At 39.4% G+C, this 17,275-nt stretch overlaps 1 protein-coding gene across 2 annotated transcripts in view; it reads right to left on the bottom strand.

Annotated features, from left to right (window-relative positions):
- Positions 1-12,481, bottom strand: part of TMEM242 (transmembrane protein 242) — a 47,458-nt gene extending 34,977 nt beyond the window's left edge. The window contains exons 1-2 of one of the 2 annotated variants that reach the window (XM_027082599.1): positions 12,313-12,481; positions 11,695-11,795 (exon numbers count right to left, since the gene is read on the bottom strand). In XM_027082599.1, coding sequence (XP_026938400.1) covers positions 11,695-11,795; positions 12,313-12,400 — 189 coding nt within the window. In that variant the 5' untranslated portion in view covers positions 12,401-12,481. The remainder of the gene's footprint in view (positions 1-11,694; positions 11,796-12,312) is intronic. The other variant, XM_027082592.1, reaches the window with a different exon arrangement.
- Between the last annotated feature and the right edge of the window lie 4,794 nt (positions 12,482-17,275).

Here is a 17,275-nt window from a genome sequence, read left to right as displayed (position 1 = left end):
CATGCACTCACTCCCTCTTGCGAGAGCACCTGAATCACAACTAACTGCTGAACAATCATCAACAGAAAGACACTGGAACTCACCAAAAAAGATACCCCACATCCAAAGATAAAGGAGAAGCCACAATGAGACGGTAGGAGGGGCACAATCACAATAAAATCAAATCCCATAACTGCTGGGTGGGTGACTCACAAACTGGAGAACACTTATACCACAGAAGTCCACCCACTGGAGTGAAGGTTCTGGGCCACACATTAGGCTTCCCAACCTGGGGGTCCAGCAACAGGAGGAGGAATTCCCAGAGAATCAGACTTTGAAGGCTAGCGGGATCTGACTGCAGGACTTTGACAGGACTGGGGGAAACAGAGACTCCACTCTTGGAGGGCACACACAAAGTAGCGTGCACACTGGGACCCAGAGGAAGGAGCAGTCTCCCATAGGAGACTGAACCAGACCTACCTGCTAGTGTTGGAGGGTCTCCTGCAGAGGTGGGGGCCTGCTGTGGCTCACCATAGGGACAAGGACACTGCCAGTAGAAGTTCTGGGAGGTACTCATTGGCGTGACCCCTCCCAGAGTCCACCAATGGACCCACCAAAGAGCCTGTAGGTTCCAGTGCTGGGTCACCTCAGGCCAAACAACCAACAGGGAGGGAACTCAGCCCCACCCATCAGCAGTTTTAAAGTTTTACTGAGCCCCGCCTACCAGAGCAACACCCAGCTCTACCACCACCAGTCCCTCCCATCAGGAAACTTTCACAAGTCTCTTAGATAGCCTCATCCACCAGAGGGCAGACAGCAGAAGCAAAAAGAACTACAATCCTGTACCCTGTGGAACGAAATCACATTCACATAAAAACAGACAAAATGAGAAGGCAGAGGATTACGTACCAGATGAAGGAACAAGATAAAACCCCAGAAAAACAACTAAATGAAGTGGAGATAGGCAACCTTCCAGAAAAAGAATTCAGAATGATAGTGAAGATGATCCAGGACCTCGGAAAAAGAATGGAGGCAAAGATCGAGAAGATGCAAGAAATATTTAACAAAGACCTAAAAGAATTAAAGAAAAAACAAACAGAGATGAACAATACAATAACTAAAAGGAAAAGTACACTAGAAGGAATCAATAGCAGAATAACCGAGGCAAAACGGATAAGTGACCTGGAAGACAGAATGGTGGAACTCACTGCCATGGAACAGAATAAAGAAAAAAGAATGAAAAGAAATGAAGACAGCCTAAGAGACCTCTGGGACAACATTAAATGCAACAACATTCGCATTATAGGGGTACCAGAAGGAGAATAGAGAAAGGACCTGAGAAAATATTTGAAGAGATTATAGTTGAAAACTTCCCTAACATGGGAAAGGAAATAGCTACCCAGTCCAGGAAGCGCAAAGAGTCCCAGGCAGGATAAACCCACGGAGAAACACACCAAGACACATAGTAATCAAATTGACAAAAATTAAAGACAAAAAGAAAAATTTAGGAAAAAATGACAAATAAGATACAAGGGAACTCCCATTACGTTAACAGCTGATTTCTCAGCAGAAACTCCACAAGCCAGAAGGGAGTGGCATAATACATTTAAAGTGATGAAAGGGAAGAAAATACAACCAAGATTACTCTACCCAGCAAGGATCTCATTCAGATTCAACAGAGATATCAAAAGCTTTACAGACAAGCAAAAGCTAAGAGAATTCAGCACCACCAAACCAGCTCTACAACAAATACTAAAGGAACTTCTCTAAGTGGGAAACACAAGAGAAGAAAAGGACCTACAAAAACAAACCCAAAACAATTAAGATAATGGTAATAGGAACATACATATCGATAATTACCTTAAACGTGAATGGATTAAATGCTCCAACCAAAAGACACAGGCTTGCTGAATGGATACAAAAATAAGACCCATATATATGCTGTCTACAAGAGACCCACTTCAGACCTAGGGACACATACAGACTGAAAGTGAAGGGATGGAAAAAGATATTCCATGCAAATGGAAATCAAAAGAAAGCTGGAGTAGCAATACTCACAGTAGATAAAATAGACTTTAAAATAAAGAATGTTACAAGAGACAAGGAAAGACACTACATAATGATCAAGGGATCAATCCAGGAAGAAAATATAACAACTATAAATATATATGCACCCAACATAGGAGCACCTCAATACATAAGGCAAATGCTAACAGCTATAAAAGAGAAAATCGACAGTAACACAATAATAGTGGGGGACTTTAACACCTCACTTACACCAATGGACAGATCATCCAGACTGAAAATTACTAAGGAAACACAAGCTTCAAATCACAAGTAGACCAGACAGATCTGATATTTATAGGACATTCCATCTGAAAACAGCAGATTACACCTTCTTCTCAAGTGCACACAGAACATTCCCCAGGACAGATCACATCCTGGTCACAAATCAAGCCTCAGTAAATTTAAGAAAACTGAAATCATATCAAGCATCTTTTCCAACCACAACGCTATGAGATTACAAATCAATTACAGGGAAGAAAACATAAAGAACACAAACACATGGAGGCTAAACAACACGTTACTCAATAGCCAAGAGATCACTGAAGAAATCAGAGAGGAAATCAAAAAATTCCTAGAGACAAATGAGGATGAAAACACAACAATCCAAAACCTATTGGATGAGGCAAAAGCAGTTCTAAAAGGGAAGTTTATAGCAATACAAGCCTACCTCAAGAAACAAGAAACATCTCAAATGAACAATCTAAACTTACACCTAAAGGAACGAGAGAAAGAAGAACAAACAAAACCCAAAGTTAGTAGAAGGAAAGAAATCATAAAGGTCAGAGCAGAAATAAATGAAATAGAAAGAAAATAGCAAAGATCAATAAAACTAAAAGCGGGTTCTTTGAGAAGATAAACAAAATTGATAAACCTTTAGTCAGACTCATCAAGGGAAAGAGGGAGAGAACTCAATTCAATAAAATTAGAAATGAAAAAGGAGAAGTTACAACAGACACCACAGAAATACAAAGCATCCTAAGAGACTACTACAAGCAACTCTATGCCAATAAAATGGACAACCTGGAAGAAATGGACAAATTTTTAGAAAGCGGTAACCTTCCAAGACTGAACCAGGAAGAAATAGAAAATATAAACAGACCAATCACAAGTAATGAAATTGAAACTGTGATTAAAAATCTTCCAGCAAACAAAAGTTCAGGACAAGATGGCTTCACAGGTGAATTCTATCAAACATTTAGACAAGAGCTAACACCCATCCTTCCCAAACTCTTCCAAAAAATTGCAGAGGAAGGAACACTCCTAAACTCATTCTACAAGGCCACAACCCTGATACCAGAACCAGACAAAGATACTACAAAAAAGAAAACTACAGACCAATAACACTGATGAATATAGATGTAAAAATCCTCAACAAAATACTAGCAAACAGAATCCAACAGCACATTAGAAGGATCATACACCATGATCAAGTGGGGTTTATCCCAGGGATACAAGGATTCTTCGGTATATGCAAATCAATCAATGTGATACACCATATTAACAAACTGAAGAATAAAAACCATATGATCATCTCAACAGATGCAGAAAAAGCTTTTGACAAAATTCAACACCCATTTATTATAAAAACTCTCCAGAAAGTGGGCACAGAGGGAACCTACCTCAACATACTAAAGGCCATATACGACAAGCCCACAGCAAACATCATTCTCAATGGTGAAAAACTGAAAGCACTGCCTCTAAGACCAGTAACAATACAAGGATGTCCACTCTCACCACTATTATTCAACATAGTTCTGGAAGTCCTAGCCACGGCAACGAGAGAAGAAAAAGAAATAAAAGGAATGCAAATTGGAAAAGAAGTAAAACTGTCACTGTTTGCATATGACATGATACTATACATAGAGAATCCTAAAGATGCCACCAGAAAACTACTAGAGCTAATCAATGAATTTGGTAAAGTGGCAGGATACAAAATTAATGCACAGAAATATCTTGCATTCGTATACACTAACAACGAAAGATCAGAAAGAGAAATTAAGGAAACAATTCCATACACCACTGCAACAAAAGGAATAAAATACCTAGGAATAAACCTACCTAAGAAGGTAAAAGACCTGTACTCAGAAAACTATTAAGACACTGATGAAAGAAATCAAAGATGACACAAACAGATGGAGAGATATACCATGTTCTTGGATTGGAAGAATCAACACTGTGAAAATGACTATACTACCCAAAGCAATCTACAGATTCAATGCAATTCCTATCAAACTACCAAAGGCATATTTTTACAGAACTAGAACAAAAAATCTTAAAATCTGTATGGAGACATAAAAGACCCTGAATAGCCAAAGCAATCTTGAGGGAAAAAAACAGAGCTGGAGGAATCGGGCTCCCTGACTTCACACTATACTACAAAGCTACAGTAATCAAGACAATATGGTACTGGCATAAAAACAGAAACACAGATCAATGGAACAGGGTAGAAAGCCCAGAGATAAACCCACGCACCTTTGGTCAACTAATCTATGACAAAGGAGGCAAGGATATACAATGGAGAAAATACAGTCTCTTCAATAAGTGGTGCTGGGAAAACTGGACAGCTACATGTAAAGAATGAAATTAGAACACTCCCTAATACCATACACAAAAATAAACTCAAAATGGATTAAAGACCTAAATATAAGACCAGACACTATAAAACTCTTAGAGGAAAACATAGGAAGAACACTCTTTGACATAAATCACAGCAAGATCTTTTTTGACCCACCTCCTAGAGTGATGGAAATAAAAACAAAAATAAACAAATGGGACCTAATGAAACTTGAAAGCTTTTGCACAGCAAAGGAAACCATAAACAAGACGAAAAGACAACCCTCAGAATGGGAGAAAATATTTGCAAACTAATCAACAGACAAAGGATTAAACTCCAAAATATATAAACAGCTCATGCAGTTCAATATTAAAAAAACAAACAACCCAATCAAAAAATGGGCAGAAGACCTAAATAGACATTTTTCCAAAGAAGACATACAGATGGCCAAGAAGCACATGAAAAGCTGCTCAACATCACTAATTATTACAGAAATGCAAATCAAAACTACAATGAGGTATCACCTCACACCAGTTAGAATGGGCATCATCAGAAAATCTACAAACAACAAATGCTGGAGAGGGTGTGGAGAAAAGGGAACCCTCTTGCATTGCTGGTGGGAATGTAAATTGATCCAGTCACTATGGAGAACAGTATGGAGCTTCCTTAGAAAACTAAAAACAGAATTACCATATGACCCAGCAATCCCACTACTGGGCATATACCCAGAGAAAACTATAAATCAAAAAGACACATGCACCCCAATGTTCACTGCAGCTCTATTTACAATAGCCAGGTCATTGAAGCAACTTAAATGCCCACTGACAGACAAATGGATAAAGAAGATGTGGTACATATATACAATGGAATATTATCAGCCATAAAAAGGAACGAAATTGGGTCATTTGCAGAGACGCGGATGGACCTAGAGACTGTCATACAGAGTGAAGTTAAATCAGAAAGAGAAAAACAAATATCATATATTAACGCATATATGTGGCACCTAGAGAAATGGTACAGATGAACCGGTCTGCAAGGCAGAAGCAGAGACACAGATGTACAGAACAAACGTATGGACACCAAGGGGGGAAAGCGGGGAGGGGTGGTAGTGGGATGAATTGGGAGATTGGGATTGACATATATATATATATACTAATACGTATAAAATAGATAACTAATAAAAAAACTATTTAAGTAATAGAAGACATGAAGAGATTAAATTAAATAAATAAACAATGTACATGACAATTTAATAAAACATCTTATTGCTACAAAAAAAGCTAACCATCATTGGTGCCTTCGGCAAGTCAGTAATATTTTTATCATAGTCACATCAGAGATCACTGATCATAGATCACTGTAACAAATAAAGAAAAGCTTGAAATACTGAGGGAATTACCAAAATGTAACACAGAGACACAAAGTGAACAAAAAAAAAAAACCTTCCCTCATTCAAGTCCCAGTCCTTTCTCTTTCCTTCTAGCTGTATTTTTTTTTAAAAAAACTTTTACCCCTAACTTTTTAGCTCAGCTGGTATTTAGTTTTAATGGAAGCTGATAACTAAAGGGAGTTTACTCCCCCAATAGCTTAGCATCTGCCCCAGCACCACTCTATAGATTAATCCTTCTCCCAACTTATTTAAAAAATTAGAGAGGTTTGGGCTTCCCTGGTGGTGCAGCGGTTGGGAGTCCACCTGCTGATGCAGGGGACACGGGTTCGTGCCCCCGTCCGGGAAGATCCCACATGCCGCGGAGCGGCTGGGCCCATGAGCCATGGCCGCTGAGCCTGCGCGTCCGGAGCCTGTGCTCCGCAACGGGAGAGGCCACAACAGTGAGAGGCCTTAGCGATGCACCGTCAACATCAACATTGATTCTTAAAGTGATAATTTCTTATCGTGATGTTAATAATAATAAAGTAATAAAAATCTAACTATTAAAAAAAAAATTAGAGAGGTTTGTTTCTAAGCTATTTTCGTAATGTGAACTGATTTTTTTAAATAACAGAATCACACAGATTTAATTATAGAATCATTAAAAAGCCTTAATATCCAGAAAGTATATCATACTCATTACTTTTTTTTTTTTTTTTTTTTTTACAGTACGGGGGCCTCTCACTGCTGTGGCCTCTCCCGTTGCGGAGCACAGGCTCCGGACGCGCAGGCTCAGCGGCCATGGCTCACGGGCCCAGCCGCTCCACGGCATGTGGGATCTTCCCGGACCGGGGCACGAACCCGTGTCCCCTGCATCGGCAGGCGGACTCTCAACCACTGCGCCACCAAGAAAGCCCATACTCATTACTTTTTATCAAACATTTCTTTACCATTTTTATCTATTAATTCTTCCAGAAAAACCCTGAAACGTTTTGTCAAGTTCTCCAATTCCCATTCATTAGCATTTTCATTAGAATGACATCAAACACTAGCTAACTGGCAAGAGACAGCAAATTTATAACATACTGTCTTTCATCGGGAAATATATTTCCATTTACTCAAGCCTTATTTTTTTAAGAATTTTCTTTATATTGCTCAACCCATTTCTTAATAAAGGTTTTTTTATGCATGCATTTGTGATTGTGAATGTTATTCATAGTACATAGAAACACTTTATCTGTATCCCCATGCCTAGACCTAGCAGATCTTATCTAATGACATACTTTTTGTAGATATATCCTGGTCCTGACCAGATTTTCAAGAGATTTTTTCTTTAGCCATTTTCTATGATGAAAACAATATACTACTCTCTAATCTTATTCCTTCTTCTCATGTCGCTATAATTTCAGCAACAGATCTCACACAAACGCACTAATTTCTAATTGGCTTGCATTTTCATCCAGAAGCAGTATCATTAACCAAATATTATTACAGCAGGGTCAGTTTACGTGCTTTGGCTTAAATTTTATTTTAGAAACTTAAATTAAAAATCTCTTATTTCCCTAAGAAGAAATTATATATGTATTACAGATATACATAAATTTTTAAAAGTCTACACAAACCCACATTTGTTTTGCTAAGTAAAAAAGGTAACTATGTATAAAAATAACCCTTAATAACACAGCAATACTCCAAATAAAATCTTAGGTTTGCCAAATTTTCAGATTAAAAAAAAAAAGGTACATGCTGTATTTGTATATCAGTCTCAGAAATTGATTGTGAAAGGAAGTGAGTTATTATCAGTTACTGTCTACATACTTCCAAAAATGAATTTTAGTGGAAATGATGTTAAAAAATTGATCTGCCCTTATTATTAAGTTTTTAAAAGTCTAGTCACAAGCTTTATCCGCTGGAGTTATACATCACATGACCTTCATATAGCCTGCTCAGAATTTTCAAAATGAACACTGACTGGTTGCAGGGAAAGACTGACTTGCCAAAAAATAATGTTGCTTTAAAAGATCTTTACATATAACCACATATGCTAGTCACATATATATAAATGAAAGCTACCTTTTTCTTCACTACCACATTGTTTATTTTTTTCATTTAAATTAAAATGAAGCCATGTGCATATGGAAGTTTGAATTTAACAAATCACAAAGCAGTTATGATATTTAATATCCAAGATAAAACAAAAAAGTTATTTTCCATTAATTTGTGTTTATAATACCTCTTATGCTTAAAGACACGGGTGCCCCTTATCTTGTATCTATTTTAACAAGAATTAATCTATTATTCACAGGTGCAGGACCTATCAAGAACGAATTGTTCAGCTTTTCCAGAAAGTTAACTGCTTACCTAAGAATAAGGCTCATGTTTTTAGTTTAGTTTTTTTTTTTTTTCAGTTTAATCCTGGGCTGAATTTGACATAAATCAAACTGATATTTAAAAAGAATGCTCAATCTAGCTATTTCCCCTACAGAGCATTCTTACCTGATACATTTTGCTATATTCTTTACATCACAGAAACAGCCGTGTTGTTGTAACATAAACAATATATATTTTTTAAAGATTTATTTTTATAATTTCTCATAAGTTGTAACTATATCAGAAAGATGATGACTCACCCTTATGGTCTGTTCATTACCTAAATGGGTCTTGAAATAACTGTTATTTGAAGGATATTTAACCTCCAAAACAGGGGTTCTCAAACTTCCTGGTCTCAGGATCCATTTACACTTTGATCCCAAAGATTTCTGATTATGTGAATTAAAATAACCATCTTACAAAACAAAACATTTAGTGCAAAGATAGGCAATGTTTTACATTTTTGTTAATTTTTTAAATGTCTGGTTTAATAAAGACAGCTGAATTTTCATATACGTGTCTATATTCAATCTGTTGCAATATGTTTATTGGTTGAAGTATACGAATAAGATCTCTCCTCATACAGATATGTGATTGGAAAAGGGAGGAGTATTTTAATAGCCTCCCTTCTTTGATACTATACCCAAACTCAACAAATAGTTTCTTAAAAATTATCTGCAATATGGAATATAAAATCATATCAATGAATTTTTGTACTTTATTACATTAAAACCCATTAGTCTAATCTGCATTTTTGAATGGAACTTTTATCCAGGCATCATGATCATTCAGAAAATAATGATTTGCCAAGATAACAGTTATCTTTCAACTGTTGACATCATTTATTTATTAAATACCAAAGAATTACATCATTCATATCCCTACCAATCTCATTAGAAAAGCCTTTTAGGTACTTCCCTGGTGGTCCAGTGGTAAAGAATCCACCTTATAATGCATGTGATGTGGGTTCGATCCCTGGTCAGGGAACTAAGATCCCACATGTCGTGGGGCAACTAAGCCCACGTGCCATAACTACTGAGCTCATGCGCCTCAACTAGAGAGCCCGCGTGCCACAACTACAGAGCCTATGCGCTCGGGAACCCACACGCCACAACTACAGAACCCACACGCCACAACTACAGAGCCCATGCGCCCTGGAGCCTGCACACCACAACTAGAGAGAAGCCTGTGCACCACAACGAAGAGCCCATGTGATGCAATGAAGATCCCACGTGCCACAACTAAGACCCAACAGCAGCCAAAAATAAATTAGATAACTAACTAACTAAATAAATAAATCTTTAAAAAAAAGAAAAGCCTTTTAAGTGTTTGAGCAGCTGGCAAGCTCACAATGGCAGACACATGTTTTCTAAAATCTAATTTTTACTCAAAAACTGGAATTTTATCACTGGCAACAAATACTAACAATTGCTTGCTTGAAGAGACAGGTTCATTTTGTTCATTTTCAAGAAAATGTCTACCAAATACTCACTTCCGAATAACTACAATTTGTCTGTTGCTCTTACAAGTGAAAATAATATGCCATGAAAAAAAGTGGCTAGTTCAGTGTGTATCTCACACAACTGCTTTTTCTTGAGAAAAACATATTACTTTGGTATAAAGCAGAAGCGCTTTATGTGTACTTCCTATTTCTTCACACAGAATATTAAAGAGGTTAAGTTCAAGGGTCAAGATATTAAAAATAAATAATTTTACTTCTTCATCAAGGATACTCTTATGCAATGATGGGTTTAACCTCGGGTGCACAGGAAGGAAGAAAACTATGCCTGCTAGTATAGTTTGGGGCCACTGCCTCGACTACAGCAAGGCACCAGCAGTTTTACCCTCTGTTGTTTCTGTATCATTAGTGCAGGTATCTTAGCAGTATTATGAAAATAACTGACTTTACAGACCCCCAACGGGTCTCAAGTATCCCCAGGGTTCTGTGGACCACAGTTTGAAAACCACCACGTTAGACTATAAAGGCCATGTGTGATATCAAATCTCAGAACCACAAAACAGAATGCAAAGTTGTGAACATGTATATGTGCTTTTTATTTCCTGAGAGAGAATCGCTAGCTTTCATCAGATTCTCAAAAAAGATCTGTGACCCAAAGGTTATCATGTTAACTTGGATTTAGAAATCAACCAAAACTCCACTGTTAAAACACCACTATCAGTCAGGTTTCACTGATTTCCTTCACAAAATATATATTTCTGCGCTGAAAATATTCTGTGACATAGGGGAAAAATGACCATGAGCTCATAACAGTGATTTGGGAAACTCCATAGGAACTCTGAGTATTCAGAGGGGAATCCAAATGCACTTGAAATGTGGTCTCTTGCCATTCTTAAGGCTTGAATATGATTGTTAGATTATTAAAGATAAATACAAGTCAAAAAGGAATTCAACTGGTTTATGACTTTTCATATAACACTGTATTCCAAGGCAAATATCAAATTGTAATTAGATTGTTATTTGTGTGATTATTTGTTTACCATCTGTCTCCCACACCAGACTTAGCTTTTTGAGGGGTACATATGTTTTGTTCATTTTTGTACCTCTTGCACCTAGCTAGCACAGTGCCTGCACATAAAAGATCCAAAATAAACATTTGTTCAAGCCATTAATGGATAAATAAACCTTATGAGGCGGATAGGGCAGAAACAGAACGATACAGAAGAACCACCACAGGGGAAGAAAATTTCTCAACTGGGAAAATGAAGTACACCTGTCCATGACAGCATGACTGCTCAATTTTGCTCATGGAATAAGGATTTTCTGCCCTCCGTAGGTTATAGTCATTCAACCAAAATTTACTGAGCACCTACTATGTGCCAGGCAATTTTCTAGGGAGTGGGGCTGCTGCACTGCACAAGCATGCATGGTTTCTGGGTTCAAGGAGCTGACCTATGTTTTTCATCTATACTAAGATGCACTGTATTTCATCATTTTAACATCTCTGAGAAAAGTCTCTTGCAGTGCTGTCTCAAGAATTTAATTGGCATTTTTTTTCTTTTTTAGTGGTACATACAATATTGGGCCCTCTTACAACTGAGAATGATTTACCTAGATTTAGATTTAATGTCATGCTGTGAATAGGAAATGTACTGGATGAGCTTTCAAAGTCTTGTTCTGCTAAAAGTTTAAAAAGCGCATAAAGTACTTCTTTTTAAACGAAAATACAGACAGTTGATTAATTTGTACACTTCTGAATCTATGAGGTGCACACTGGTTTACTTCTTAAAGTAATGTGAAAGGCCATCAACACTTTCTTTACTTTTCCTAGTCAAAACAGCTGCCATTGATTTGTAAACAACAATAATGCTATGAATGGATTTCGGTGTCACAAACCTTATTGAACCATTCAGGACTTCTCTTTTTAGCCAACGATAGCGTTGTAACAAATCCAGCCAGCATTCCCGCTGCAGCAACAGTACCAAGGAAAATTCCACCTGTCAAGAGTTTTGGGGGTAGGGCATGGAGGGTGGGGAGAGGAAAAAAAAAAAAAAACCCTTACGTTAAAAAGATGGACACAAGTAAGTTTCAGATACTATTTAAAAATCACTTTTGAATTTCGAGAAACGATGGCTAAGCAGCTCTTGGCAAAGGTAAATGACAGCGGCTGGGAAACCTGCGTGACCACACGACCTCTGGTTCCTGAGGCCATGCTAAGGTAGAAAATAGGCGCAGGGTGTCTTCCCCTCTTCCCGGGGACAACTGCGTGAAGTTTCTCCAGGGGAGCAAAAAGAGAGAGTGGGAGTTAGAAAAGGGAGGACACGAGAGAAACTGCAGAGGGAATGGGGGAAATGCAGCACATACAGAACAGCTCGCGGGACCAGCCCACGGACTAAACTCAGGGCACCCAAGCGAAGGTCTCCCTGGGCGGGGTGTGAGTGGGAATGCCAGCTCCAGCGCAGGCTAGGGCCCCGGGTGAGGTTACCCCGACACCCGCACCCCACCACACCACACCTTTAACCACGAAAAGCCGGTCATTAGTGGACGCCGGAGCCCCCAGCCGAGAAGACGGCTCTCCAGTCCCAGTATCCTCTGTCTCCATGTTTATAAGCCTCCACTACTGCGTCCGGCGCCAACTGGGACCGGGTGGAAGCGAGAGCTAGGCGGAGGAGAAAGGTTCCGCTGCCCCCTCCATCTGTGCAACCTGAATACCGGTCCGGAGAACGACCTTTGCCCCAAAACTTCTGTCCTCCCCCGCGCGCGAGCGGGGAAGCTGCTGTGGCTGCACCCCGGGGGCGGTGTCTTCCAAGGCTGTCAACCAGGGAGGATCATTTGCCTGCTCCAAGGTGATGATCGCTGCACTTTAATATTGTGTCTATTTGAAACACGGCTCAGCTTTGACTCTAGGGGGCAGTGAGGGGTTGCAGATTGCGCCAGGAGCCCAGTCCCAGCCTGGTTAGAGACCCTGCAGCTCTGTTTCCCGGTGAGCCGTACACTATGTCTGAAGATTTGGCCGGCGTTAACATTTCACGATTCTAAAAAGTAGGCCTCAGCCTTTTCTCTGTACTTTGCTGGGAAATTTCGTAACAGCTGTCGCTTTAGGTGTAAGGGACAGGCTTTATCCCTGGAAGACTGCCAGCCTATGAGCTGTGTGGTGATGCGCTTCCTACCCCACGGTTTGATTGATTGTCCAGCCGAAGGAACTGGATGGCTAGCATGCTGAACTGAAGTGAATGGCACAACCGCAGCCAGGAGAGCAGAGGAACACCCTAAGGGGTTGCTAACACGGAGCTTCAAGGCTGCCCCAGAGCGGCTCAGCGCCAGCGGCCAACAGACAGACCCGGTCTTCACAGACTGGGAGGCTAATTTGCAAAAGGTGGTGGATTCAGTAAGTGGCCATTGAGAGGAGGAGGCTGGTAGTCATAGAAAATCTTTTCAGCCTCTCAAAGACAGACACATGACATCATCTTTTAAAATGAGGCAATCTGTCATTCTTGTTCAGTCTGAACGACAACAGCAAAAGCCATGAACTTCTTGAGATGGGGATGGAGATCTTTATTCATTTTTATACGTCCCGGCTCTCAGAGTGTTACCTGGTCATGTATAATAAATAAATGTTGGATGAAAGAGTAAATGAATGCATCAGTTAAAATGCAGTTAATAGCCCAAACCTGGGCTCTGGTCCTAAACCACTTCTCAGCTATGTGATTGGGTTATTAGGCTCACTTACCTCAGTTTCCTCACCTGCAAAATACAGAAACTGATAGAACCCACCTCATAGTATTGCCGTAAGAATGAAATGAAGCAGTGTAGGTAAAGGAGTTAGCATAGTGCCTGGCACAAACACTTAGTGCATCTTAGCTCTAGTTATTATCCCCTTCGATTCCAGTAGCTGTTTTGCAGCATTGCCTATAGAGATTTTTTAAAATTATAGATGCCCAGGGCCTACCACTGGAGTTGACGGCTCTGAAGGTCCAGGCAGGGCGGTTTAAAAGCTCCATTGAGCTTCTGATAATGAGCCAGGTTGAGCACTACTGCTCTGTTCAAATTTCTGTGTGGGAGAAATCACAAAGAATTTATTTAACTTTGGATTCTTTGCAAGCACAGTGTCAGAATCTGAAAGAGCCCTTTAAGCTGGCAAATGCTGTGCTAATTTGTTGAAGGTCCCTAGACTTAACCTTCCCCCTATACACAATGGTGACCATAGCAGCTAACATTTATTGAGTGTTTTCTGTGTGTCTGGCATTACCCTAAGTGCTTCAAATAAATTATCTCATTTAGTCTTCTCCATTGTGGACCAAAAACAAAACAAAACAAAAACAACAAAAAAACTGTTGCCTGCCATCCCAGTAAACAATGAATGTTGCCCTCCATCAAGCCATCAGGCACTGCAGCCACCCCCGTGGTGCTCCCTGAGGGCAATTCGGGCTGCAGAAAAACAGGATACTGGCGCTAGTTAGTTAAGGTGCATCTCAAAGGAATAAATTCAATGAGCCCAGATTCTTGCATCTTCCCATACGTAAAAAAGCACTAAAATCATTAACTTGAGATGTCTGGTTTTTGTGATTAGCAGTAATCTTTTGATGCTCGACTACATTTTTGTTTTTTTAGCAAAAACTCCTAAATATCCTGGCTCCTCCCTTACCTCTTTGGAACAGTTCCTCAGAGCTATCTGAGAGGCTGATTCCCAGGCTATAGTGCTAAGTAAGGTCTTCAAATAAAGCTTTTAGGTTATGCGTTTTCAGTCAACACAATAAACTCTGAGAAACTAACTTGCTCAATGCACACAGCTGTGAAGTAGCAGAGCCAGTATTTAAAAGCAGCCCCATCAAGTCCTTATCCGCCCCCGAGGGGTCCTCAAGCTTGAGCTTGGTAATTGGACTCATCTGCAAGGACTTGTTGACCACAGATTGCTGGTCTCCAATCCCAGAGTTTTTGATTCGGTAGGGCTAGGGTGGGTTTTGAGAACATGCATGTCTAACAAGTTCCCGAGTGATGTTGATGCTTCAGGTTCCACTTGGAGACCGTCTTCTCTTTGTCTTACTCACAGTTTACACCTTTAAAATCCATATGAACAGGCAGTACTGAAATAAAATCAATCATTCAAAAACTCCCAACAAACAAAGTCCAGGACCGTTTTAACATTTGGAATTCTGTTCTCTCAAGACTGTTTAGAGAGAAAAAGTGCTGACTCCTCGACTCTCCCCATTCTTTGCTATTCCCCCCAAAAAGCATAGAAATTTTTGATTTTAAGGATTATATTACTATTTACTGTTAGAAACAGAAGAGAGATAAAGCCTCCTTAAATTTAGGAAAGTTACAGTGTCCTGGACTCTGGAGCCTGTCTCCATTTTGAGACAGTAACTACAAACCCTGTTGGGCACCTGTCTGTTTTTATTTCTGAGCATGTGGTTCACAAACTTCTATCTTCTTTCTAACTCCCAAAAGTAAAGGACTGCTTTCCTCCTTCCTACGCGAAAGCTTACTTTCCCGGTAAACAGAGGGCAGAGAGGCAATTAAAGCAAACCAACGGGTAATCTTTGCCTTAGCAAGCAATTTACATTTTGAGGATCCTTGTCAGATACACACCTTGGAGAGGAGGGACTGAGAGCTACTTGGACAAGGCAAGCTTGTGGGGGAATTACATCACCATCCCCCAGCCTACTGTGCCTTGTTCTCTCCCAGGTCCTGGGGGATGGTGATTTCAAGGCCTGGGAAACACGTCTGGTACAAGGATGGAGAGTCCCTGGCCCGGAGATTAGAACCACATTCCAGGCATCCCAAGTTAGAATGCTTAAAGAAAACATATTTTAAAGACAATGTCACTCGTATTTCTATAGTGCACACAATTAGGTATTTCAGGTGCAATCTGATTAGCTGGTCTGTTCTAGGAACCCTGAAATCTCACCTAGACTGGTTTCTATGGAAATGCATGATGCAAGCTCCAAACAGGAGACTTGCAAACATTTGGAGCACAGTGTCTTTGCAAGACATTGACACTATTTCTAAAACAGCCAGACAGAGCATTCCAAGTGGAAACCAGTTATCAGTTCCTAAACAGTGCCCCGTGCAATGCGAGCAGGACTGCCTTTTCAACGGAAGCATGAGTCCCTTTTAGAAAAATGTAATAGAACTGTCTCACAAGCGAAAGAGCATGCTGGGAAAGCAAGTTCATCTGAGACAGACTCTGTTGCTATTTTGGTGTTTGTTTTAGTCAGTTCAAAGTCCATACCAGTGATGCCTCTGACCACATTCTTATTTCAAACCTTTTGGCCCCTGTAGATTCTATTTCAAATTGTGAAAGCTAGAAACCAGTTAGCATTGCAGTTCCCAGAATTTGGGTAGCCCTAGCTCTAGCTAATTCCAAACACTGATGGGCTTTTTTCCCCAATTAGTTTTTAAAAATATTTCTTGAGAGATTCAATTTCTCCCTGTTTGAAGTATGAGGTTGAATTCTTTTTAAAATCTCATAAGGATCACATAGGATCCTTAGTAGGATCATTCTCCTCACTACTTCCTGATATAAGATAGCTGTCAAAAATGTAGTGCAGAGATTAAAAATTATTGCCTAATTAAGTGTGTGCATAGAAGAAAAGATCCACTGGATCTTACACTGATTTATTAATGGAGGTTACCTTGAGCAAAGGCGGAGGTAAAGTTTTCTATTCGTACCTCTTATACTTTCTACCTTAATAAGTAAAATGATGACCAAAGCAACATTTTTACATATTTCTATAATGTTTGAATCATTTTTAACAAAGGACTTGTTACTTTTATGAAAAGGGAAAAAAAAGGAAAGAAAACAATAAAAATACTTTAAAATATATCACCTTATTTAAAAGATAGATTTTTCTGTCTAAGTAGAAATATTATGTAGGTTTCCAGAGTTACTCACCAGACTCTCCAGCAGGATATCGAGGGACAACACTCTTGGAAAGCAAGGAAGCAAGAGTGAGAAGCATGTGTCAGAAGGAGAGACTCCAGGCTGGCTGAGAACCCTGCATGGTATTTGCATCCCCTGGTGGACTACCAGAGCCTCTTGAATGCTTCCCAATATCTGCTCTGGATTCCCAAAGTTATAGCTATTTTGAAGTGCACAACAATCAATATCATGTAATATAAATGGCAAGTATGGTAATAATTCCTCTTCAGTGAGCTGAAACTAGACTTCCAAAGCTTGAGTCTCATTACTCACTTCCAGCATTTCATTCCTTATCTCTTAGAATTGCAGTCTGTAACTCCCAGGTTGAATAATATAAGTCTATCTTCATCACAGTAATTGAAATTTGCCATTACAAGTTCCTTCCTTTCATTTTTTCTTTATTAGAGTATCTTTTTAATATTTTTCTACATTATCAGTTGAGTTGTTATTGATAGACCAGAAATCTTTTTGAAAGGTGTTATATTTCATCAACCACTAGATATTTTCTTTAAAAAAAGTGATGCACATAATTGCTTTTAACTATGTTCCTCGACT

Source organism: Aethalodelphis obliquidens, unplaced genomic scaffold (genome assembly GCF_003676395.1).
Source record: "Aethalodelphis obliquidens isolate GAN/ISIS:26980383/991018 unplaced genomic scaffold, ASM367639v1 scaffold3, whole genome shotgun sequence".
NCBI lineage: Eukaryota > Metazoa > Chordata > Mammalia > Artiodactyla > Delphinidae > Aethalodelphis > Aethalodelphis obliquidens.
The sequence above is the reverse complement of the archived record's forward strand: the minus strand, read 5'-3'. Positions and strand labels throughout refer to the sequence as shown.